The following is a 24,463-nucleotide window of genomic DNA, read 5'->3' as shown; positions in this document are numbered from 1 at the left end:
ACAATAGGCAAGCAGCTTGGTGAGAAGGCAACAACTGTTGGAGCAATTATTCGAAAATGGAAGAAGTTCAAGATAACGGTCTATCACCCTCTCCATGCAAGATCTCACCTCGTGGGGCATCAATGATCATGAGGAAGGTGAGGGATCAGCCCAGAACTACACGGCAGGACCTGGTCAATGACCTGAAGAGAGCTAGGACCACAGTCTCAAAGAAAACCATTAGTAACACACTACGCCGTCATGGATTAAAATCCTGCAGCGCACGCAAGGTCCCCCTGCTCAAGCCAGCGCATGTCCAGGCCCGTCGCAAGTTTGCCAATGACCATCTGGATGATCCAGAGGAGGAATGGGAGAAGGTCATGTGGTCTGATGAGACAAAAATAGAGCTTTTTGGTCTAAACTCCACTCGCCGTGTTTGTAGGTAGAAGAAGGATGAGTACAACCCCAAGGACACCATCCCAACCATGAAGCATGGAGGTGGAAACATCATTCTTTGGGGATGCTTTTCTGCAAAGGGGACAGGACAACTGCACCGTATTGAGGGGAGGATGGATGGGGCCATGTATCGTGAGATCTTGGCCAACAACCTCCTTCCCCCAGTAAGAACATTGAAGATGGGTCGTGGCTGGGTCTTCCAGCATGACAACGACCCGAAACACACAGCCAGGGCAACTAAGGAGTGGCCCCGTAAGAAGCATCTCAAGGTCCTGGAGTGGCCTAGCCAGTCTCCAGACCTGAACTCAATAGAACATCTTTGGAGGGAGCTGAAAGTCCGTATTGCCCAGCGACAGCCCCGAAACCTGAAGGATCTGGAGAAGGTCTGTATGGAGAAGTGGGCCAAAATCCCTGCTGCAGTGTGTGCAAACCTGGTCAAGAACTACAGGAAACGTGTGATCTCTGTAATTGCAAACAAGTTTCTGTACCAAATAATAAGTTCTGCTTTTCTGATGTATCAAATACTTGTCATGCAATAAAATGCTAATTAATTACTTAATCATACAATGTGATTCTGTATTTTTGTTTTAGATTCTGTCTCTCACAGTCGAAGTGTACCTATGATAAAAATTACAGACCTCTACATGCTTTGTAAGTGGGAAAACCAGCAAAATCGGCAGTATATCAAATACTTGTTCTCCCCACTGTCTGTGTGTGTGTATGTAAGTAAAATGCTTGAATGTATTGTGTGAGAAATTAGGCTACTGATGTCTGAACTGTGTATGCACAATAACATTCAAGAATCTAAATGCATTACAACTATATGTATACACCTTTCTCTCAGCAGCAACAAAGCTTGCAAAAGTGAAGTGATCGACTCTACAGTATGCTAGACTGACAATACAAATATATCTGGCAGTGATCTAGATTTGTAGCTGGTTAACGTATGACGATTATAAGACATGCAATAAAATTGTTTCACCTGCCATTTTAACTTGATAAACATGAGGGATCACAATACCTTTTTTATTTTAGGAGAAACACAAGTTTTGTTTTTCTCTGAATTACCATCCATGTAAATGTAAACAATTGTATTCCTCAATTTTTCAAACTAAGTTACAAATCGTGTACCTGGGAATATATAAGGTTCTTTCTACTGAACATACTAATTGCTGCAAATATTAAAAGGACCAAGATATAGAGTGAGGGAAAATACATTTTGAACACAGTAGAAGGTCATTTCAATTAGATTAACCTAGCTAAGCACATTACACTGTCATATTTGAAAACACAATTTACAGGTTCAACACCAATGATGCATCTTACAACAAACACCAGTCTAAAATGTATAGCGGAGCCTGTTTTTATCTGGTTTACAAACAAGACCAGAGTTGTTTCCTTGCTTGCATACTCCCAAACACTAAATCAAAAATGGTAATTTGAAATTATACTGAAGCCGCATCAAAAAGCACCATTGCCTGTGTAGACAAGGAAAATATATTGTTTTATGTTTTGTATGCGTGAAGTCAGGACACAGGCACTGACAAGATGTATATCTTCATACAACTATAATCTGAGGAAATACTTTGACATAGGATTGGGCAATACACATGATGCAAAGTAACAAAATTAAGTAGATATATGTGCAGAGGCTTTGACTACCTGCGTCTGCTTTTACAACAATCCTCTAAGAATCGATGGTCATGGTTATCATCTAAGGCAAGGCACTTGAGACTAGAGTAGAAGCCAAGTATCAGATATGTTCTAGACATGTTTGAGAGCTAGTAGGAATCCTATCAAATTCACCATGTCAGACTTATGTACATCAAGACATGCTCCTCTAACAATTACATAATGAACAATTCAGTAATCACTAAAAGACACAGTAATTGATTTCCTAACTGCTTTAGCATAAATGTGCCTTACTGATATTACAGCTGCTGGTTATGCCTAAAATGCATTCAAAAGTGTGTACTTTTTTGATGGAAAGGTATAAATTAAAGAATGAAAAGTAGAAACTATTGTTTAGCACTTTTCTATGAAAACTAACAAGATATATAGAACTATACCATGATTTAACAATAGGAAACATGAAATATTATAGTATGTTTCACAGTACACACAAAAGCTTGATACATTAGCATATTAAGAAAAAAATATAGAAATCTAACAAAAACAGCTCAAAGCTAATTTCTAAAATACCCTTTAACAAATTCCCAGGTCAACAAAGTGCTTTACAAGAAATCAATCTTCACAAAGATGGTTGCAATACTAATAATAATGTTTGACTGATGTGTTTCAGTGATAAAGTCAAATTAGGCCCACTTGAACAATGGATGCCCAAACTTTTTGGAAAATGTAAGTGATCAATACAAAATAACATATTACATTTAAGTACTTGATTTATCAAACACCATTTATGTAGTTCAAATTAAACTACTATATGAAATAGTGAAACAAAATGCTATTTATAAAATGTAAGCATGTATTAGTAGTTCTTCAAAGGGCAAATTCCTTAAGTAGTACCTTGAATAATTGTACATCACCACTTCAATATTTTTGTCTTACAGTATGGACATTCTGATTTACTAGGTGCACAGTTCTTACAAAGTACATAATGTTGGCAAGGCTGCAGGACTATGCAACGATCATGCGTTTGGCAAACTATACATTTCTTTGACTGAAGCTGATATAATACCTGTGTTGGGAAGAGAAGAGGTATCAGAAACTACTCGCAACATAATAACTCAATACAATGATTCCTAGCAAGATCTTTAAAAAAAAAATATATATATATATATATATATATATATTTTTTTTTTAATGCTTCACTAGGCTAAAGTCTGCCATAATGTATATCCTGATCACTATAAATAAGAATGTGCTTAGTATCTGGCCCGTCTTACCCCGTCTATAAGGTCTAGATCAGTGCGCAGCTGGCTCTGGATGGAGTGGAGCTTTGGTAGAGGGAGCTGGTCCAGGTCTCCATAGCTTCTAAGCAGGGGTGTGCCAGGGGAGCGACACAGCACGTCAAAGTCCCCCTGGAGCTCCTTCAGCTTGCGCTCTGTGTCCTCTCGCGTCTGCTCTGCCAGCTGCCGCTCCGCCTCGGCTGACTTTGCTTGTTCTTTTGCATCATGGGAGTCTTTCTGCCAGGCCTCGCATGCCTGGAACAGACAGACATTTCAAATATATAATTGGTTTAACAAGGGTCGGGATGTATTACTTACGGAGACAGTGCCTTTAGTTCATGTCATAGTTCTTGCATGGGACTAGTGACTGACCTGCTTGACCTGGTGCCACGCGTCTTCCCATTGCTTGATCTTCCTCTTGGCCTCGTCCAGCTCCCTGAAGAGCCGGTTCAGATCAGCGCTGCTGCTCACAGTGGTGGAGCCCAGGCTGCTGAACACTGGTGATGGGCTAGGAGAGAAGTTGCCACTCACAAAGTCCCATATGCTGCTAGCTCCCCCATTCAAACCTATAAGGTGGGATCAGGACAATTGTTTCATGTCAAAGCACAAAAACTAAAAAATGTGTTGCATTTATAAAATTATTGATGATGCCTCATAAGTAAAAGAATGCTCACTCTTGCATGTTTGTCAAGATTGCTAGTAAATATTATATTGTTAACTTACCCAGAGAGTTCTGAGAGGAGGTAGGTGTTCCCAGAAGGCCATGCTCAGGTTTGGTTAGCAGGCCCTGAGGTTGAGTCTGCTGTGGAGCCATTCCTGACAACAGGCACTGGGACAGGGACTGGGAGAGAGAGCTCAGAGGGGAGGCAGAGAGCGATGAGTTGGAATTCAATGAAGAAGACCGTGCAAGGGAGCCAGGAATGTTGACCGGAGCGGATCCTCCCAACATCCTTTGACCTAGAGGGCAACGGGAAGCATAAATCAACTTCGCAATTTAAAAATGCAGAACACACTTAAGTCAATTGTGTTCAATGTTTCAAAAAAGGTTTGCTTACTTAAACCAAGACTGTTGTTTTCTTGCTCCTCAAACTCTTTATCAAGAGAGGCAACATTGATGTCACAAAAATTCAGGTCAAGTGCAGAACCTGAAAGAAAAGGCAAGTAGCTTTTTTTATTAGGAAAATAAGTATTCCCTGTATAAAGAGGTACATTCACCCCTCAAACAAGTTTGTACAATACAAGTACACTTACCTATAACTGACTCCACAGTATTGCTCCCAGGATAGAATGGGGTTGCTTTTGCATTCATTGTTGATAAGGTGGTGGGTGAGGAACTATCTGATCCAATACTAGAGGCCAGGCTAGATTCTATACTGGAGGTTATGCTGGATGCCAGAGGGTTCATCCCAGAGAATACACTATTGTGTGTCTGTAAAAGAGGCGTAAATAGCAAGGCTGTTTCATTAATAGTGTCATTTTGAGCAATCCTTAGCTTTACTACATTGGTGCTCGGTTAAGAAGACAAGCCACAGACACCGTGCCTGGTCATATGCTTTAGATGGGAGATCATGAATAGGCCTTTTTATCAAGTCGATTGGACGGATCCCAATGACTTTGAAATTATAACAGCAAAACCCCTTTGCCTCCACAGGAATACCTTTAAATAGAAAATGTTCTACATATCACTAACAGTGTTTCCCCTATGTTTATTTTCAGCATAGGTGGCAAAATTGCAGTTTTAAATCTAAGTTCCTGCAATTCTACACATTTTGCCATGGCTTATGCTATCAGTGACTCAAACATGAACATATCAATGGGGGTCCCATGCCATTTTTTGAATTTTATACTCTCCCTGACTGTATAGTTTTTATTTTTGGTCTTATTTAAAAAATATATATAGCTCCATTATCTTTCTACATGCTTTATATCTGGTTTTGTCATTTAAGTTTACACTTAAAATGAAAATGATTCTCCATAAATCATATTTTTTGGACTGGCAATAAATTAATATAGGGGAAACACGGTCACTAGCCTCTAGAAATACAAAGGCAGCAACAAATGCTTAAGTTATTCACCTGCTTGTCTAGGTCCATCATCTTTTGATCGATATGTCCCTTATAGTTCTTTATCTGAAAACAGACAGCACATTCACATGACCCAACACTTAAACCCAGCAATTGGCTGGGTCTTAGAAAGCCAACACCTTTCTTAAAAGTGAAGAAAATTCAGTTAATAAATCAGTCATCTGCAGCCCTATCAAAAGAGAGAAAATGTCTAATGTAATCACCACAACCCATTAAGACAGTCTAAAACTAAATAAGCAGACATTTGTTTTATAACTAATATATAACATGAATACAAGTCACATATCCAAACAATGTCTAATCTAGGTTCATAAAATGTTAAGCACAACATGGAATTTGACCTGGAATGGGTAAACTATTATTTGTTTTTGCCTTGGTTGTTAATTTCGGTATTCACTAAGTCATCACAAATTTATAAAAAATGACAACATAAAAAAAGTGACTGACAAATAATTGAATATAGAAATAAATCAAAAGAATGGAAACTATGACCAAAGTGTGTATAGCAGTGGGTCAGGCCCTACACTAAGCGGAGTACAGGGGTCTTCCCATAAGGACGGGGAAAGAGAGAGAGCAGTCTTATTGTAGTACCTGATCCTCGCGTTCAAAGCCCGGCGCTTTGGGATAGTTAGACGTCAGAGATGACACACTTGACGTGGTGGACTCTGAACATAAGCTACCATTAGTTAAGCATTTGGACCTGCCGATGGGTCCGATTGGGGACAATGAACTGTTGCTTCCTGAGCTTGGCGTTACAGTCGGACTATTAGAATATGAAACCTGAGGGAGAGAAGTACACATGATCTTAATAGGGTTTTAGAGCCAGCCAAACAAGCCCAGCTTTCTTAACGAGGCCAGAGAGCAGATGATAACTGAAGATGTTTAGATGGAATATTGGCTTCAGAGAGAGAAAATTTCACTGAATTGTTAAAGTTTGGTTTCTGTTGAATCCTATATTAATTTAAATTACGCTGTATATTTCTTGGTGCACTAGTACTACCAGAAACAAAATGATGTTACAGACTAGTGAAATACAAGGCAAGTACAGAAAACAGAAGAACGGAAACATAAAATGACAAGAATATACAAAACAAAGGTGTAACAAATAAGGAAAGTTAACAGCTTAAATGTCTTTTCAGGGTCTAATCTATAGACGGCATGTTTTTCATTCAAACTGTGATGCCTTTGTAAAAGACAGTGGAGAGAAGAGAGGGAGTAGTAATCAGATCACATACATTCCCCACTTGGCCGTTGTTGATGCTGCTGATGGAGTGTGCACTGCTGCCCCACTCGCTGACCGGACACTCTGAATACTGCTGAGAGCCCAGCTTGGCCTGGGAGCCCGACTGCATCGCTGTTAGCAACGAGTTCATGGTCTCTTCCGTGGAGGGAATTCCTGAAAAAATACACAATCACAGACAGGAGGTTTTAAGTTTGAGAAGTTGCCAACAAGCAAGACAGCGTTGACTTATTTTGAGGAGCTTCACTTACTTTCTACATGCGCAAACGCACAGAACGGCCCTCTAGGACAATAACCAGTTTGCCTCATGTCATTGCATTTGGTGGATTTGTAGATCTGAAGTGAGAAAGACAGGTTCTCTGCTCATAACTGTGTGGTATTTTCCCAAAACAAGGTTTGACAGATTCCCCATTGCAAGAGACAAAATGTGCTAAGCATTTATAAAAGTGTCAAATGTCCCACTTACCTCTGGGTGGAACTGCTGTTCAGTGCGTGAGTGACAGTATTGACAGCTGTCTCCACTGTCACACTTCGATGGCTCGCCCCACTCATCCCCATGTTTCACATTGGGACACGGAGTTGACCTGACACATAATTCAAGGGGTTAACTACATATTACAGAATTATTACACAGTTGTCAAAGGCATTCTCTTTGTTGTTACAGTCCTAATCTCCTACCTGTATTTGAACTTGCGTGGATTTCGTCTTCTGTCTCTACTATTGTGGTAGTGAGGGCAGGCATAGCCCTGTCTGCATAGTCGTGGAGGCTTGGTGCACTGCTCTGTTTTGTAGTTCGCTAAAACAAAATTGGTGTCTGGAAGGAAAGCACACAATGAGTATGTTGCATGTAAACAATAAACGATTATTGTGGATAGTCAGATTAATATAATCTCTTGATTTAAAACATTTACATGCTTTTCAAGAACAAGTTCCCTAATAATCCTGTTTACATGGACATCTGAAATCAGGCTACCTGACGGGACTTTGATGAATGCAGAAAAAAAAAAAAGATTTAAAAAAAATATCAAAATAAATGCTCTACCAGCGAAAACATTTCGATTCTTAGTCCAGACAAAGTTTGTATGTGAAAACTATATTTAATATGCATACTCAAAAGGAGGAAGCTTGTGCACACCTCTGAACTCTGATTAAAGCATTTACATGTCCTAATAATGAGAACGAGTGCACCGAAATCCAGGTGTTTTAATCGGCGTATGCTTACTACCATTATGATCTTACACCAATTAGGATCAGCAGAGTAAGGTGTTAATATGACTAATGCCATACTCTGCCATAATCAGTTTAATATTGAATATGAATATTTATTCATGTGCATATAAACATACTCAGTGTAAGACATTCTGTTATTGACCTAATGCCAAAATATAACACAACAGGTCAAGGAAATCCAATCAATAGAAAAATAATGTGGCACTGGGTGACACCGCCACCAGAATCAATGGGTCTGCTGCTCACCTTGCCACCGGGGGTCCTCTGTAAGAGTCTTCTCTATCATGGCTTGGCTGGCCAGTACGCCAGGCTGTAGATCAGGGATACCCTCTCCAGATCCCAACTGGCCATTCTGGAGGGCTTCCTGTGCCTGGATCTCTCTGTGCACATGAAGAAGATCAGTGAGAGAGCTACTACACAAAACAAACAAAAAAGAGAAAGAGACAAATGTAGAATATTCAGGCAATGCCTTGCTCTTAGACTTGTTCTGCTCAACAGTTGCTAGGCAACGCTTGAGCGTGCCTTTGATACCACATTTACTGTTGTTTTTGTTGAATTATTTCAAGCTCCCATTCCTTAATCAAAATCAAATCAAATTTATTTATATAGCCCTTCGTACATCAGCTGATATCTCAAAGTGCTGTACAGAAACCCAGCCTAAAACCCCAAACAGCAAGCAATGCAGGTGTAGAAGCACGGTGATGTCATTCATGGGACGTTGGACAGGGTATTGCTATTTTCCAGTGACGGGTATTTAAAATGTGAACACATGATTCATAGTAAAATAGCAAATGTATGTTATTGTTACGGTTAAGTCCATTGCTTGCATTATACAGATTGGCCTACTTTTTGTATCCATCTAAGATGTGGGGGGATATTACTTCAAATATACCACTGAATCTTTCATCCCTTTAAAGAAATAACAATAACACTTTAATTTAACACTTTAATTGTTTGCACAGTAAATGGTACTCAACAAAACCAACATCAACCCTGGCAATAAGTACACTATGACTGATGTCTATGAAGATAAAATTGTAGTTTCATCTGCTCTTAGCCCAGCCAATTTGAGAGGCATCAGGGAGACTAATTGAGCTAAGAAAATAGATGAACACGCTTCATTCTCCCACTGCCATGTATGGGCATGTACTGGAGTGGATACAGACTATTATCACTTCAGCGGAGACAGCTAGACGTACCATGTTGAATCAAAGTAACACTAACAATGGTAGAGAAGGGGTTGACAGCTTCAAAAATATAGTCTACGGGTAAATTTAAGAATTTCATTAAAACTATGATGTACGAATGGAATCAGTTGGTACATTTTGTCAGTGCATGGTCAGACCTTGCATGATTTATCGTTGTGTACTCAGCCAACTGGCTTAACAAGCCTATTCACATGTTTGTTGATGGTATGACACTGTGAGAACAGAGTGGTTACTAAAGGCATGATAGATCACCTGATATCATAGACAGGGGGGCGGAGATCATGTGGGCCATGGGCAAAGGCGCAGTGTAGGCCGTTCTTCACGCAGTGCCCGCGGGCATCAGTTTCATGGATACAGGTACCAGTCTTGTAATAACGAAGATGGTACTTGCGCTCTGTGTCACCAGTGGTCCGGTGCAAGTAAGGACAGCTAGACAGGAAAGGAAGCGATGATTAGACAAATGCAGACTTCCTCATTAAAATTATCAGGATTTGATGTGACAGAGATACAATCTGCATAAAATCGGTCTCTATCCTATGTTTCTAGAATTCTATGCTGTGCTTTTCCTAAGAAGTCATTCCACAGATTTTAATTGAAAGGAAACAGACCGAGGCTAAAGGAATGAGTTACAGAGCATAATGAGATATCGGTCTTCCTCCCTGTATTAGTGGCAACCGTTCTTCTTGGTGCTTAATATGCACATCAGACAAACAAAAATGTAGCCAATGCCCACAGTGGGAGTCAGAGGAATGCAACGCCTTTTATAGATACAGCGCTCTCACAGGCTTTGATGTATGGTGAGGAATTGAACAGAAATAATACATCGCTATGAATGTGCTCAAATTCACATTGAAAACAAATTATTTCCTCAAAAACAGCAAAAAGCTTTACTCCTTAGCAGTAACCATGGCAACAGATGTGATGTCACGAGAAGAGAGCAACCACTGGTAGAATGAGGAATAGAGAGTGCAAGTGCTCGCTCTCAGGCAGAGTTTAAATATTGTATAGAACTTTCAATATAACAGCAGGTTGAATTGAGGAACATCGTTTACTTTCTGCTGTGAAATTCCAAATACACTGATATAGGAAACTGGAACTCAACCTCTCAATGATAAACCACTATAAAGTATTCAGTATGCTACACATTTGCCACAAATACTTTCAACATCACAGCTAGTCTCTACCTCTAGATATCACTAAACTGTGGATCTGACCAACACACTTTAACCAGACCGGTGCCATTGATGATTGTCATTGAACTAGTGAGTGAGACGTCTTGAGTTACTCAATTTCTTTATGGTGCTCTGACACAAATAGGCCCAAATTATAGAAGTGGCTTGAGTATCATGTTTCAGAGCTGTTCTTCTTAATGTTGAACAGCATCTTTCTCAAGATATAATCTAGAACATCAATCCTGTCTTATTAAATAGGCTAGGTTGTTAGCTGTATAGCTTGCTTCCTTTCAGTGAACCTTTAATTCTGTTAATTTTGTAGGGAGACTTGTAAAATCCATAACCAACACATTGGGTGGCCGGTAGCCTAGTGGTTAGAGCATTGGACTAGTAAGTGAAAGGTTGCAAGAACGAATCCCTGAGCTGACAAGGTAAAAATCTGTTGTTCTGACCCTGAACAAGGCAGTCAACCCACTGTTCCTAGGCCGTCATTGAAAATTAGAATTTGACTTGCCTAGTTAAATAAAGGATCAAAGAAAAATATTAACATTTTAACTGATAGAGCTGTCAGTAAGTATACTAACAAGTACATCTGCTCCAGTGGGCCAAGCATAAGCATTTTGTAATATTACTCAGGACAGGTTAGTAGGGCTGGGAAATGCCTGGGACTTCACAATTCTATTTCAATACTTAAGTGCTGATACAATAAGGATTGCGATTGGCTCCCTATTGAAAAAGAAGATAGCTTGTTCTCTATGAAGGAAAATACTGGAGATTTGGTGTAGGTACCAGCAACTATAGCATAAATAATATATTGTGAATAGGATATATCGTCAAAAATAATATCCTGATATGTAAGTTCCCCCTTCACTACAGGGTAGCATTCTTTTTTGTGTGTTTTTTTCTACAATAACCCTGTGACTTTGTTACACCTGGTAACTGAATACTGTAGCTTTTATTTTAGTTAGATGCAGATGAACTGCTAATTTATTAATTTTATTCATCCTTCCTTTGGTGTCTATCCGCACCACCACAAGCCTTCTCATATGTAATCTCAAGTGACAAACTGTATCCGCCCAACCTGACACGCTATATCATGTCACAAATATTTTAGGCTATTACCATTTGTTTATGCTATCATTATCATGATTTGTAAAGACACAATATGTAGGCTCATAAGGCCTATTCTTTGTTACTTTCATTTTCAGTAGATTGATGTCACACCAGTAATGAAAACTACAGTTCTAAGAATGAGCTGCATACCCCAAACATTCAAAATATGTTCCTCTGATTTTGTTTTAAAAAATAAAGTGAAATTAGCTGATGCTTTGAGGGTTGGGCCTGAAAATGCTGCAGTAGCCATTAAATAATAGAGCAAGAATATATAAAGACTTACATACTCCATTTCTACCCCTCGGTATATCTCTATTAATTACCATAAAAGAGTAGTTATGTTTAGGCTGAGCTGATACTTGAATTGTACTTGCATGAAACCACACGGAAAAGTATCAATTCATGCTTCTTAGGATTCAATGATCATAATGATAAAGTGCAAGTGGTAAAAACCAGACACATCCATGTATAAGTACTTTTAACAACATTTAAGGATACAAATACAAAGCAGAAACTCGTTCAAAGCGATCTCATTTTCAACGGACTCATGAACAATAAACATTGCTTGTTCGACCAATGGGAGAAGGCTATGTGCAAAGGCGGTTCAATCATGAGCAAGAAAACAGGGGGTGTGTTCATCGTTTCCTCGCAAACTGGAGGAAGAAGCTCAACCCCACTCTGCAGCTCAAAACAGACGTGTCCAGCGAGAATTACAAAAAAACATCCATGAAATGACAATGAGTGTGGTTGAATCATTCAATTGGTTCCGCATTATTGAGAACGTCTGTCGTCCCACTTCGGGGCCATAGGAGGCCATGCGGGTCGACATTAGCTCGAACAATAGACAAGTCAACAACACCATGTGCAAGCTAGGTCATCACCAAGCTCGTAGTGCGAGCTGAATTCTGTGCAACGAGGATCATTCACTTCAGGAATTCGCATGAATCTGACTTCCTACTGAAACAATGCAGCATTCATAAAATATTAGCAACACCGTTATAAGTGCTCACTAAACTGGCAACCTGCACAAATTGAGTTAATTCTCAACCGGAATGAACAACAGCCACAACATTGATAAGCATGATACAGTAACAACAATCTAACCAGACAATAATAATTCACAGAAGAAAAAAAATTGAAGCTTCACACTTACTCCTCTCCATCTGGGCAAATGCCCGTAGTCTCGTCATATTTTGTGCAATAAACGTCAGGGCTGTAGTTAAAAGTTCCATCTCTTCTTCTAATCGGTCGTCGTCGCCTCTGGTTGAGGAAATGCCAATGAAAACATGTAAAGGGTCTATGTTGTGTGCACTTGTGCTGCAAGAAGAGGGGGCACTGTTCGGTCCTAAACTCCTTCAAATATCTGCAAAATGGAAAGACAAAGGCGTTGTTAATGAAAGACACCACCTGACATCGTGTAAAAAAGTATCAGAGTCCAAAGCTCAAGGGGAATATCACATCTAACTTTGATATAAATATTACAGCTTCGCTATTTTAAATTTAAAGAAAAAAAATATCTATGCTAAAGGAGATAAACGTTTACACCATCTACAACGAATATTTGATTGACACTAGCTAGCGATGTAGCTGAATTTTACAATCACTCGAACTGATAAAACTACTTGGTAGTGATAGCTAGTAGCTATCTACCTTGACCATTCACATACAATCCACGCAAGATTTTCGACGTTGCCTTCTATCAAACAACCAGACGTACGTCAAAACATATGCGTAGACAGACAGCAAATAAGGCCGAGGTAGAAAGAGGAAAAGGATAACACTGCTGGCTGGCAAACCATTCAACTTCGCTAACGTTACCCAGTCCACGCTAGCACGTTGACTGGCTAGCTAACGTTAACCACCAACCAAGTTCCTGCGAATTCCGCTTTTTAATGTTACGCCTCTTTTTTATGTGGAACATTTTCACGGTCACACAATACAATTATACACACGTACTTGTTAAAATTCAGTTACTGTATCAATTTGAATACGTATCTAGTAAGTTAGCGCTAGGCTAACTGCGTGCATTGGGAAGAATTTACAAAAGGAAAAGCACCATGTTTTACTGCACTACGAGTGAAGAAATATCAAGCAGTCCAACTATAAAACAATATTCTGTACATAAAAGAAGCACGATATTTTAAGGAATACGTCTTTGTCCATTTAACGTTTGCTTTACTTACGTATAGTGGGTTGGTTTCTCGGTTTGAGGAGAAGCGTTCGCCGCCGTTTTCGAAACCGACGGCATTTTCAGTCAAAACAATGAAACGCGCCTGCGCGAACTGTTCCGTTTCGTTCCATTTACGTACGGAGTGAGATTTGTTTCTTTATTCTGTAAATGTGTCTACCACGATCCGTGCGTATATTCAACATAACTCACAAATAAAACTTTAGTCCAGAAATATGTATATACATTTCACAAATTAAACCATGATCTGTGAAACTATAAATATTTCACAAATATTAACCATAAATCAAGAAATAAATATGATCTGTAAATATATTCAACATAGCTCACAAATAAAACTACAATTTGAACAAATGTACAAAGATTTGTGCGCAAATATTCAGAAATCCCTAACATTTACAACTGTGGAAAGTGTATTTGCGCATTCAAAAAGTGCATGTGGATCTGTAAAAATAGCAATAGTACAAAGTTACATAACAAGCAAAGCGCACTGTGCACATCCTCGAATCACATACATCCTCGAATCACATCAAAAAATATGCTTACCAAAATCATCATCAGCAACACCATCACATTACCATCATCATCCCCATGTTATGATGACCAAGGACATTGATACCAGTTCCTGTTCACAGACTTACTTGCCTGCCTGCAAAGGGCAATGGCCATTAGGGGTAAAGGAGTGTTTGTACAGGTTGGTCTTGACAGCTGATTCAAATAATCAATTGCTAGGACAAAACCTCAAAAAGTCCACCTCTTTGGGTCCCCAGGACCGTTTTTGGGAAACGCTGCTGTGGGTCCTTGGGCGAGTCAGCTGTCAGATCAAACAACTAAGGAAAGGTTTGAAATAAATGGGAGATTGACTAGTGGGGAGTTGCAGTAGGGTCAGTAGCTGGTCAAGCGTTATTGTCAGGTTAATAATTCGCATTGATGTGCCATCCTGGATGATCTGCACTACCTGAGCCACTTGTGTGGGTCAGTAGCTGATCAAGCGTTATTGTCAGGTTAATAATTTTTACAACTTTGCCTTTTATTGAACAGGCAAAATTGCCCAGCCACTCAACGATACAACACAATACAGAGATGTATTGACAGTACTCAGACACAGAATGCATGTATTGACTAGGAAACAACATTAATACATTTATCTAAGGATGCACAACAAATGACTTGGCTAGCTTGCAAGCCTAAACGGAGCAGAAAACAGTAGCTGGCTTTCTAACATTTCTAATCAGATAATGTTACTATTTCTCAAAGCCTCCACACCAGTCGGGAAAGAGTGATTTGTCCTGCCAAAGCATCAATTGCCCTGTTAAGTCCCTGAAAGACAACAGATTGACAAAGATGATTTGCAACATTTCAATTTAGCTTGCTAGCCAGATCACCAACTCAGATTTTTTTTACTGAGTAGTTCTTCATAATTGACACATTCCTGAATTAACAATTAACTATTAAGCAGTGTTGTAAAAATATTTCAAAGTACTATTAAAGTAGTGTTTTGGGGTTTCTGTACTTGACAAGTTTTACTTCACTACATTCCTAAAGAAAATAATGTACTTTTTACTCCATACATTTTCCCTGACACCCAAAAGTACTCGTTACATTTTGAATGCTTAGCAACAGAAAATTGGTCAAATTCACACACTTACCAAGAGAACATCCCTGGTCATCTCTACTGCCTCTGATCTGATGGACTCACTAAACACAAATGTTTCATTTGTAAATTATGTCTGAGTGTTGGAGTATACCTCTGGCTTTCCGTAAATACAATTTTAAAAATGGTGCCGTTTATTAATAGAAGGAATTTGAAATTATTTTTACTTTCGATACATATGTATATTTTAGCAATTACATTTACTTTTGATACTTAAGTATATTTCAAAACAAATACTTTAGACTTTTACTCAAGTAGTGTTTTACTGGATGACTTTTACTTGACTCATTTTCTATTAAAGGTATCTTTACTTTTAATCAAGTATGACAACTGGGTGCTTTTTCAACCACCGCTAACGTTAGTAAATTTAATTTAGGTGGTTTGTCTGAACAGGTGACGAGATCGCCTGCTAGCTGTCGATACACACACTCGGCATTGCATGCACCCAATGGTCTAATGTAATATTCATACGAAAGTCCTTTGTTGAACATTTTAACATCATTTGTTGAATAAATAAACGTTATACTCACATTTCATGGAGCTGTTCTTTCTTCTAGCTAAGAACAAGAAGTGCACAGTCGTGATGTAAATTCATCATTGCTCGTCACGTGACAAAGATTATCCAATGAATAGAGATAGCCGACTCATCTGAAGCTACATTTGTGGATTGCAGTACATGGACAGGTGAGGGAGAAAATCTCAACATTCTGTAAACACAGAATACAGATCCACAAGCACTTTTTGAATGTGCAAATGTACATTCCACATATTTAAATGTTAGGGATTTCTGAACATTTGCTCACAAATCGTTCTACATTTGTTCAAATTGTAGTTTTATGTGTGATCTATGTTGAATTACACTGCTCAAAAAAAATAAAGGGAACACTTAAACAACACAATGTAACTCCAAGTCAATCACACTTCTGTGAAATCAAACTGTCCACTTAGGAAGCAACACTGATTGACAATACATTTCACATGCTGTTGTGCAAATGTAACTCCAAATCAATCACACTTCTGTGAAATCAAACTGTCCACTTAGGAAGCAACACATATTGACAATACATTTCACATGCTGTTGTGCAAATGTACTCCAAGTCAATCACACTTCTGTGAAATCAAACCGTCCACTTAGGAAGACAACAGGTGGAAATTATAGGCAATTAGCAAGACACCCTCAATAAAGGAGTGGTTCTGCAGGTGGTGACTACAGACCACTTCTCAGTTCCTATGCTTCCTGGCTGATGTTTTGGTCACTTTTGAATGCTGGTGGTGCTTTCACTCTAGTGGTAGCATGAGACGGAGTCTACAACTCACACAAGTGGCTCAGGTAGTGCAGATCATCCAGGATGGCACATCAATGCGAGCTGTGGCAAGAAGGTTTGCTGTGTCTATCAGCGTAGTGTCCAGAGCATGGAGGCGCTACCAGGAGACAGGCCAGTACATCAGGAGACGTGGAGGAGGCCGTAGGAGGGCAACAACCCAACAGCAGGACCGCTACCTCCACCTTTGTGCAAGGAGGAGCACTGCCAGAGCCCTGCAAAATGACCTCCAGCAGGCCACAAATGTGCATGTGTCTGCTCAAACGGTCAGAAACAGACTCCATGAGGGTGGTATGAGTTCCCAACGTCCACAGGTGGGGGTTGTGCTTACAGCCCAACACCGTGTAGGACGTTTGGCATTTGCCAGAGAACACCAAGATTGGCAAATTCGCCACTGGCGCCCTGTGCTCTTCACAGATGAAAGCAGGTTCACACTGAGCACGTGACAGACGTGACAGAGTCTGGAGACGCCGTGGAGAACGTTCTGCTGCCTGCAACATCCTCCACTATGACCGGTTTGGCGGTGGGTCAGTCATGGTGTGGGGTGGCATTTCTTTGGGGGGCCGCACAGCCCTCCATGTGCTCGCCAGAGGTAGCCTGACTGCCATTAGGTACCGAGAGGAGATCCTCAGACCCCTTGTGAGTCCATATGCTGGTGCGGTTGGCCCTGGGTTCCTCCTAATGCAAGACAATGCTAGACCTTATGTGGCTGGAGTGTGTCAGCAGTTCCTGCAAGAGGAAGGCATTGATGCTATGGACTGGCCCGCCCGTTCCCCAGACCTGAATCCAATTGAGCACATCTGGGGCATCATGTCTCGCTCCATCCACCAACGCCATGTTGCACCACAGACTGTCCAGGAGTTGGCGGATGCCTTAGTCCAGGTCTGGGAGGAGATCCCTCAGGAGACCATCCGCCACCTCACTCCGCGATGCGTCATGCATAGGAACAGCCCTTAGCCATGGTATATTGGCCATATACCACAACCCCTCGTGCCTTATTGCTTAAGTGACACATGGTCAATATTTGTGAAATATCTTTTACATATTTACAGGTCATGGTTTATTTGTGAGTTACACCGTAAAACTTTTCCTTGTAAATTTACAGCATTAGAGTTGCAAGCTTAATACTGTAATTTTGTTTACAGCAGAGATGCTGTAATATATTTTACAGTACTATTTTCCTTATTGTAAAACATATTACAGAATCCCTGCTGTAAATTTAGAGGGATGCTGTAATGTTTTACAGTAAGGAAAATACTACTGTGAAATATTTTACATAATCTCTGCTGCAAAGCATAATTACAGTATTAAGCTTGCAATTCTGGTGCCAGGATAATGCTGTAAATGTACACTGAAATTCTCTCGGAAATCTAAATGTTAGAAAAACAATACATTTGTAGATAAAATACATGTATTCAAAGTGGTAAAAAAACAAATTAAACAACAGAATTGACAATATAAGTAACAACAGTTAACCAAATAAGAACATCATTGCAACACTAATTTAATGGGGAGAGAGCGACAAAGAGAGGGAGTTAAAATTGGGATTGATCATAGATCTAGGATCAGGGGCAACTCTATTTGGGGTAAGGGGGTTCAGAGGTGAGGAAACACATTGGGACAGTTTGGGCAGGAGAGCATCCAGAACAGAGAAGTTAGTGCAGTATCAGGTGCTCCTCATGGGGCTCCCTAGCAATCCTACTCAGTTCTGATTTGTCAGCTCTACTCAAACCCTAGGTCAAGCATAATCTGAATTCCTCTGGGCCACCTTGTCATGCACTTTGTCCCATCTTTAGGGTTCATCATCTTGGGTTGATTCGAACCAGGAATCTGTACAGACATACAGTATATCCAATATAACTTCTGAAATCAATTGAGGCATTGAACAAATACAAAATAAGACAGCTAGATAAACCTACTTCAAATCATAGCTAACTAATAAGATATTGCTACAGCCTACACAATACTACAGATTATTTTACCAGACACACAACATTTTCCTTTCTTTTGGTGCCACCAAACATTTGCATACTACTTGTAAACTGAACAGGTTTAACTAATACTGTAACATTATGGAACAATGTTGTTTAAATTAAACCAATAGTTAGCGGGGAGAGGCTATACGGACACTCCTGGCCTGCAAAACAATGACTTACTGCATGTTGAGCAGCTGAGAGCCGAGTGATCAAATCAAATTGTATTAGTCAAATGCGGGTGTAGACCTTACAGTGAAATGCTTACTTCCAATCCATTAACCAGCAATGCAGTTTTAAGGAAAAAAAAGTGTGAAGTAAAAAATAGATAAGTAAAAAATGTAAAATAAAAGTAACAAATAATTCAACAGCAGCAGTAAAATAACAATAGCAAGGCTATATACAGTTGGTACCGGAACAGAGTCAATGTGCGGGGGCACCGGTTAGTCGAGGTAATTGAGGTAATATGTACATGTACTGTAGGTAGAGTTAAAGTGACTATGCATAGATAATAAACAGAGAGTAGCAGCAGTGTAAAAGAGGGGGGGCAATGCAAATAGTCTGGGTAGCCCTTTGATTAGCTGTTCAGGAGTCTTATGGCTTGGGGGTAGAAGCTGTTAAGAAGCATTTTGGACCTAGGCTTGGCGCTCCGGTACTGCTTGCCGTGCGGTAGCAGAGAGAACAGTCTATGACCAGGGTGGCTGGAGTCGTTGGCAATTTTTAGGGACTTCCACTGACACCGCCTGGTATAGAGGTCCTGGATGGCAGGAAGCTTGGCCCCAGTGATGTACTGGGCCATACGCACTACCCTCTGTGGTGCCTTGCAGTCGGAGGCCGAGCAGTTGCCATACCATATCAGTCTCCTGAGGGGGAATAGATGTTATCTTAGTGTGTTTGGACCATGATAGTTTGTTGGTGATGTGGACACCAAGGAACTTGAAGCTCTCAACCTGCTCCACTACAGTCCCGTTGATGAGAATGAGGATGTGCTCGGTCCTCCTCTTCCTGTAGTCCACACTCATCTCCTTTGTCTTGATCACGTTGAGGGAGAGGTTGTTATCCTGGCACCACACTGCCAGGTCTCTGACCTCCTCCCTATAGGTTGTCTCATCGTTGTCGGTGATCAGGCCTATCACTGTTGTTTCGTCGGCAAACTTAATGATGGTGTTGGAGTCTTGCTTGGCCATGCAGTCATGGGTGAACAGGGAGTACAGGAGAGGACTGAGCATGCACCCCTGATGAGCTCCCGTGTTGAGGATCAGTGTGGCAGATGTGTTGTTACCTACCCTTACCACCTGGAGGTGGCCCGTCAGGAAGTCCAGGATCCAGTTGCAGAGGGAGGTGTTTAGTCCTAGGGTCCTTTGCTTAGTGATGAGCTTTGAGGGCACTATGGTGTTGAACGCTGAGCTGTAGTCAATGAATAGCATTCTCACATAGGTGTTCCTTTTGCGCAGGTGGGAAAGGGCAGCGTGGAGTGCAATAGAGATAGCATCATCTGTGAATCTGTTGGGGAGGCATGCAAATTAGAGTGGGTCAGGTTTTCTGGGATAATGGTGTTGATGGGTCACTAGCTGCGGGTCACTAGCCATTTAGGCAGGTTACCTTGGTGTTCTTGGGCACAGGGACTATGGTGGTCTGCTTGAAACATGTTGGTATTACAGACTCGGCCAGGGACAGGGTGAAAATGTCAGTGAAGACACTTGTCAGTTGGTCAGCGCATGCTCAGAGTACATGTCCTGGTTTAAAGGTCTGTTGACCAGTTTAAAGGTCTTACTCACATCGGCTGTGGAGAGCGTGATCACACAGTCATTCGGAACAGCTGATGCTCTCATGCGTGCTTCAGTGTTGCTTGCCTTGAAGCAAGCATAGAAGTTATTTAGCTCATCTGGTAGGCTCATCAATCAAATGTATTTATATAGCCCTTCTTACATCAGCTGATATATCAAAATGCTGTACAGAAACCCAGCCTAAAACCCCAAACAGCAAGCAATGCAGGTGTAGAAGCACAGTGGCTAGGAAAAACTCCCTAGAAAGGCCAAACCCTAGGAAGAAACCTAGAGAGGAACCAGGCTATGAAGGGTGGCCAGTCCTCTTCTGGCTGTGCCGGGTGGAGATTATAACAGAACATGGCCAAGATGTTCAAATGTTCATAAATGACCAGCATGGTCAAATAATAATAATCACAGTAGTTGTCGAGTCAGCACCTCAGGAGTAAATGTCAGTTGGCTTTTCATATCCGATCATTGAGAGTATCTCTACCACTCCTGCTGAAAACAGCAGGTCTGGGACAGGTAGCACGTCCGGTGAACAGGTCAGCGTTCCATAGCCGCAGGCAGAACACTGGAGCAGCAGCACGGCCAGGTGGACTGGGGACAACAAGGAGTCATCATGCCAGGTAGTCCTGAGGCATGGTCCTAGGGCTCAGGTCCCCCGAGAAAGAGAAAGAAAGAGAGAAAGATAGAATTAGAGAGAGCATACTTAAATTCACACAGGACACCAGATAAGACAGGAGAAATACTCCAGATATAACAGACTGACCCTAGCCCCCCGACACATAAACTACTGAAGCATAAATAGTGGAGGCTGAGACAGGAGGTGTCAGAAGACACTGTGGCCCCATCCGATGATACCCCCAGACAGGGCCAAACGGGCAGGATATAACCCCACCCACTTTTCCAAAGCACAGCCCCCACACCACTAGAGTGATATCTTCAACCACCAACTTACCATCCTGAGACAAGGCAGAGTATAGCCCACAAAGATCTCCGCCATGGCACAATCCAAGGGGGGTGCCAACCCAGACAGGAAGACCATGTCAGTGCTGTGCCACCAGAGACTCTGGGATCGCGCCCAGGCTCTGTCGCAGCCAGCCGCAACCGGGAGGTCCGTGGGGTGACGCACAATTGGCCTAGCGTCGTCCGGGTTAGGGAGGGCTTGGTCGGTAGGGATCTCCTTGTCTCATCGCGCACCAGCGACTCCTGTGGTGGGCCGGGCGCAGTGCGTGCTAACCAAGGTAGCCAGGTGCACGGTGTAGCCTCCTACACATTGGTGCGGCTGGCTTCCGGGTTGGATGCGCGCTGTGTTAAGAAGCAGTACGGCTGGTTGGGTTGTGTATCGGAGGACGCATGACATTCAACCTTCGTCTCTCCCGAGCCCGAACGGGAGTTGTAGCAATGAGACAAGATAGTAGCTACTACAATTGGATACCACGAAATTGGGGAGAAAAAGGGCTAAATAAATAAATTTAAAAAACATATTGATTCAACAGTAGCTAATAATAATAAAGCGCTGCTCTGCCTTCTTAACAACAATATCAACAAGGCAGGTCTTACAGGCCCTAGTTTTGTCACACCAGGACTACTGCCCAGTCGTGTGATCAGGTGCCACAAAGAGGGACTTGGCATAATTACAACTGGCCCAGAACAGGGCAGCACGGCTGGCCTTTAAATGTACACGTAGAGCTAACATTAATAATATGCATGTCAATCTCTCATGACTCAAAATAGAGGAGAGATCACTACTTGTTTTTTTACTCAAGCAGTAAAATCAGATTTTAAAAAACAGTGAGGACTGAAGAATCACATACAGGTACAAACACATAACATACACACTATACACTTGGATTGTGTGTTGTATTAGGGGCCAGAAGGCACACAATGTATTGCCAGCAGCAACTCATGCGACACAGTCCCCCTCAAAAAGTAAACATTTGGTTAGTAGAGACCCTACTGAGTATTTTCCACCCCAGTATTCCATATACAGTGTATTGCATTTGGGGCTATGGAGGGGTGGAGTGAAAGGCCAGCAGCAGGCCGTGCAACACAGTCCCCCTCAAAAACTAAGGGAATGCAGGCGACAAGTTTAGATCTGCATATTATGCCCATTGAAATGCATTGAGCTTATTCAGGACAGATTTTGGTGACAGTGTGCCCTCTCGCCTCGCCTCTCCCTCTTTGCTGAAACTAGTGAGCGAAACAGCGCTGCTCTGTGTTACTATATGTAGCCCTTGTATCTGAAGCTGTCTGACCAGGAACATTATGACATGCCATACTCCTTATGTCCAGACAGCATCAGATACATGGTCTAAACATACGGAGATAGAGGGGGGATGTTTCGCTCGCTCGGATGCTTTACCTGAGATCATAAATCCGGCCCTAGCTATTTGGTGGCACAAGTGGGGACACTTCAGGTTGAGGATAAGTTTCACACATCCCCATGTGCTACATTCATCCCTGAAATGTACCCAACAGCGACCCCACTGCAATAGTAGAACGAAGTCACCTAAGCACCACAGACAGATGCTGGCACTAAAACCGCACTCAGTCAGCTGTATTAGGAAATAAGCAAACAGGAAACCACTCACCCAGAGGTGTCGCTCCTAGTGGCCGGAGACTTTAATGCAGGGAAACTTAAATCAGTTCTACCAAATTTCTATCAACATGTTAAATGTGCAACCAGAGGAAAAACAAATCTGGATCACCTGTACTCCACACACAGACACGCGTACAAAGCTCTCCCTCGCCCTCCATTTGGTAAATCTGAATCAATTCTATCCTCCGGATTCCTGCTTACAAGCTAAAATTAAAGCACCAGTGACTCGGTCTATAAAAAAGTGGTCAGATGAAGCAGATGCTAAACTACAGGACTGTTTTACTATCACAGACTGGAACATGTTCCGGGATTCTTCCGATGGCATTGAGGAGTACACCACATCAGTCACTGGCTTCATCAATAAGTGCATCGAGGACGTCGTCCTCACAGTGACTGTACATACATACCCCAACCAGAAGCCATGGATTACAGGCAACATTCGCACTGAGCTAAAGGGTAGAGCTGCCGCTTTCAAGGTGCATGACTCTAACCCGGAAGCTTTAGTTGAGGTTTAGTGAATGATTCGTCCCAAATACAATGCTTTTAGTTTTTGAAATGTTTAGGACTAGCTTATTACTTGCTACCCATTCTGAAACTGACTGCAGCTCTTTAAGTGTTGCATTGATTTAACTTGCCGGCGTGTATAGTGTTGAGTCATCCGCATATATGAAGACACAGGCTTTACTCAGCCAGTGGCAGGGCATTAGTAAAAATTAAGGGGCCTAGACAGATGCCCTGGGGAATGTCTGATTCTACTTGAATTTTGTTGGAGAGGCTGCTATTAAAGAACACCCTCTGTGTTCTGTTAGACCGGTAACTCTTGGTTACCTGCCTAACTCTCAACTAAGAACTTTCTTATCTAAGAAATGTATTGTAAATGTTCATCAATCTGGCTTTAGACCTGGTCATAGGCCTGGATCACGCTGCGTGTAGCGGTTTAAAAACTACCTGACACACAGGAATCCCAGACACATCAGGAATACCAGATACATGTACAAATATTCCCATATACTCGATGGTCGATATTCACGCCATAAGAAGTCATTCCCCTCGACCACACCCACAAATTGGGGGAAACAAACATTCTTTCCCGTTGACCCCCATGTAAAAACATGTATTTTCTGTTATACAGAAATAACAAAACATGCCGAAAAAATGCTGTGTTGTTGTACATGTAACTTCTCAAAAATCACGACCTACAGTTCGCAATGCTCCCATGTAGGGAAATAGATCCTGCGAGAGGAGCGCTGTGGCTTCAGGCTATTCAGTGTGGGAGAGTGGGAAAATGTGAGAACTCAGTGTCCAAGTAGTCTACACGTAGCTATGTGTGTGGAAAACATTTAATCACAGGTAAAGCATTTAACTTATTTCATATAGTCAGTTTGTTTGGGTTAGTTGGTCTTGGCTAGCTTAACGTTCTGGTCAGTAGCAAAAAGGTGGTGTTTTTGTTGTGAGACAATGGGGTAACCACGGGTCATTTTCCCCCAAAGCAGGTGGGGCCGCGACATTCTATCTAATACCGACTGGGAGTATACTGTAGGTACAGTTTAAAACATTCCCACCC

At 41.5% G+C, this 24,463-nt stretch overlaps 1 protein-coding gene across 3 annotated transcripts; it reads right to left on the bottom strand.

Moving 5' to 3' along the window:
- Positions 1-1,443: 1,443 nt before the first annotated feature.
- On the bottom strand, positions 1,444-13,708 carry LOC110538279 (putative E3 ubiquitin-protein ligase UNKL). Of its 3 annotated transcripts, none has more exons than XM_021624994.2 (16): positions 13,575-13,708; positions 12,545-12,754; positions 9,359-9,535; positions 8,145-8,311; positions 7,347-7,482; positions 7,135-7,252; positions 6,920-7,004; positions 6,664-6,824; positions 6,020-6,208; positions 5,420-5,473; positions 4,596-4,773; positions 4,400-4,489; positions 4,068-4,301; positions 3,717-3,910; positions 3,342-3,599; positions 1,444-3,133 (listed from the first exon to the last, which is right to left on the bottom strand). In XM_021624994.2, exons 1-16 carry the CDS (start codon positions 13,637-13,639, stop codon positions 2,978-2,980), a joined length of 2,472 nt encoding a protein of 823 aa, XP_021480669.2. In that variant the 5' UTR covers positions 13,640-13,708; the 3' UTR covers positions 1,444-2,977. The 3 variants fall into 3 exon arrangements, with proteins under 3 accessions (XP_021480669.2, XP_021480671.2, XP_021480672.2); XM_021624996.2 differs by having other exon boundaries at positions 8,145-8,278; XM_021624997.2 differs by lacking the exon at positions 6,020-6,208.
- Positions 13,709-24,463: the final 10,755 nt, after the last annotated feature.

This window comes from Oncorhynchus mykiss, chromosome 12, assembly GCF_013265735.2.
Source record: "Oncorhynchus mykiss isolate Arlee chromosome 12, USDA_OmykA_1.1, whole genome shotgun sequence".
NCBI lineage: Eukaryota > Metazoa > Chordata > Actinopteri > Salmoniformes > Salmonidae > Oncorhynchus > Oncorhynchus mykiss.
Note: the sequence above shows the minus strand (reverse complement) of the source record. Positions and strands in the feature narration are given on the sequence as shown.

Excerpts from the sequence above, each read along its gene's own strand:
- LOC110538279 (XM_021624994.2), bottom strand. The coding sequence starts at position 13,639 with ATGCCGTCGGTTTCGAAAACGGCGGCGAACGCTTCTCCTCAAACCGAG. Across the intron at positions 3,600-3,716 it reads CGTGGCACCAGGTCAAGCAG|GCATGCGAGGCCTGGCAGAA; the intron begins GTCAGTCACTAG and ends TGTCTGTTCCAG. Across the intron at positions 3,134-3,341 it reads ATCTAGACCTTATAGACGGG|GTATTATATCAGCTTCAGTC; the intron begins GTAAGACGGGCC and ends TTCCCAACACAG.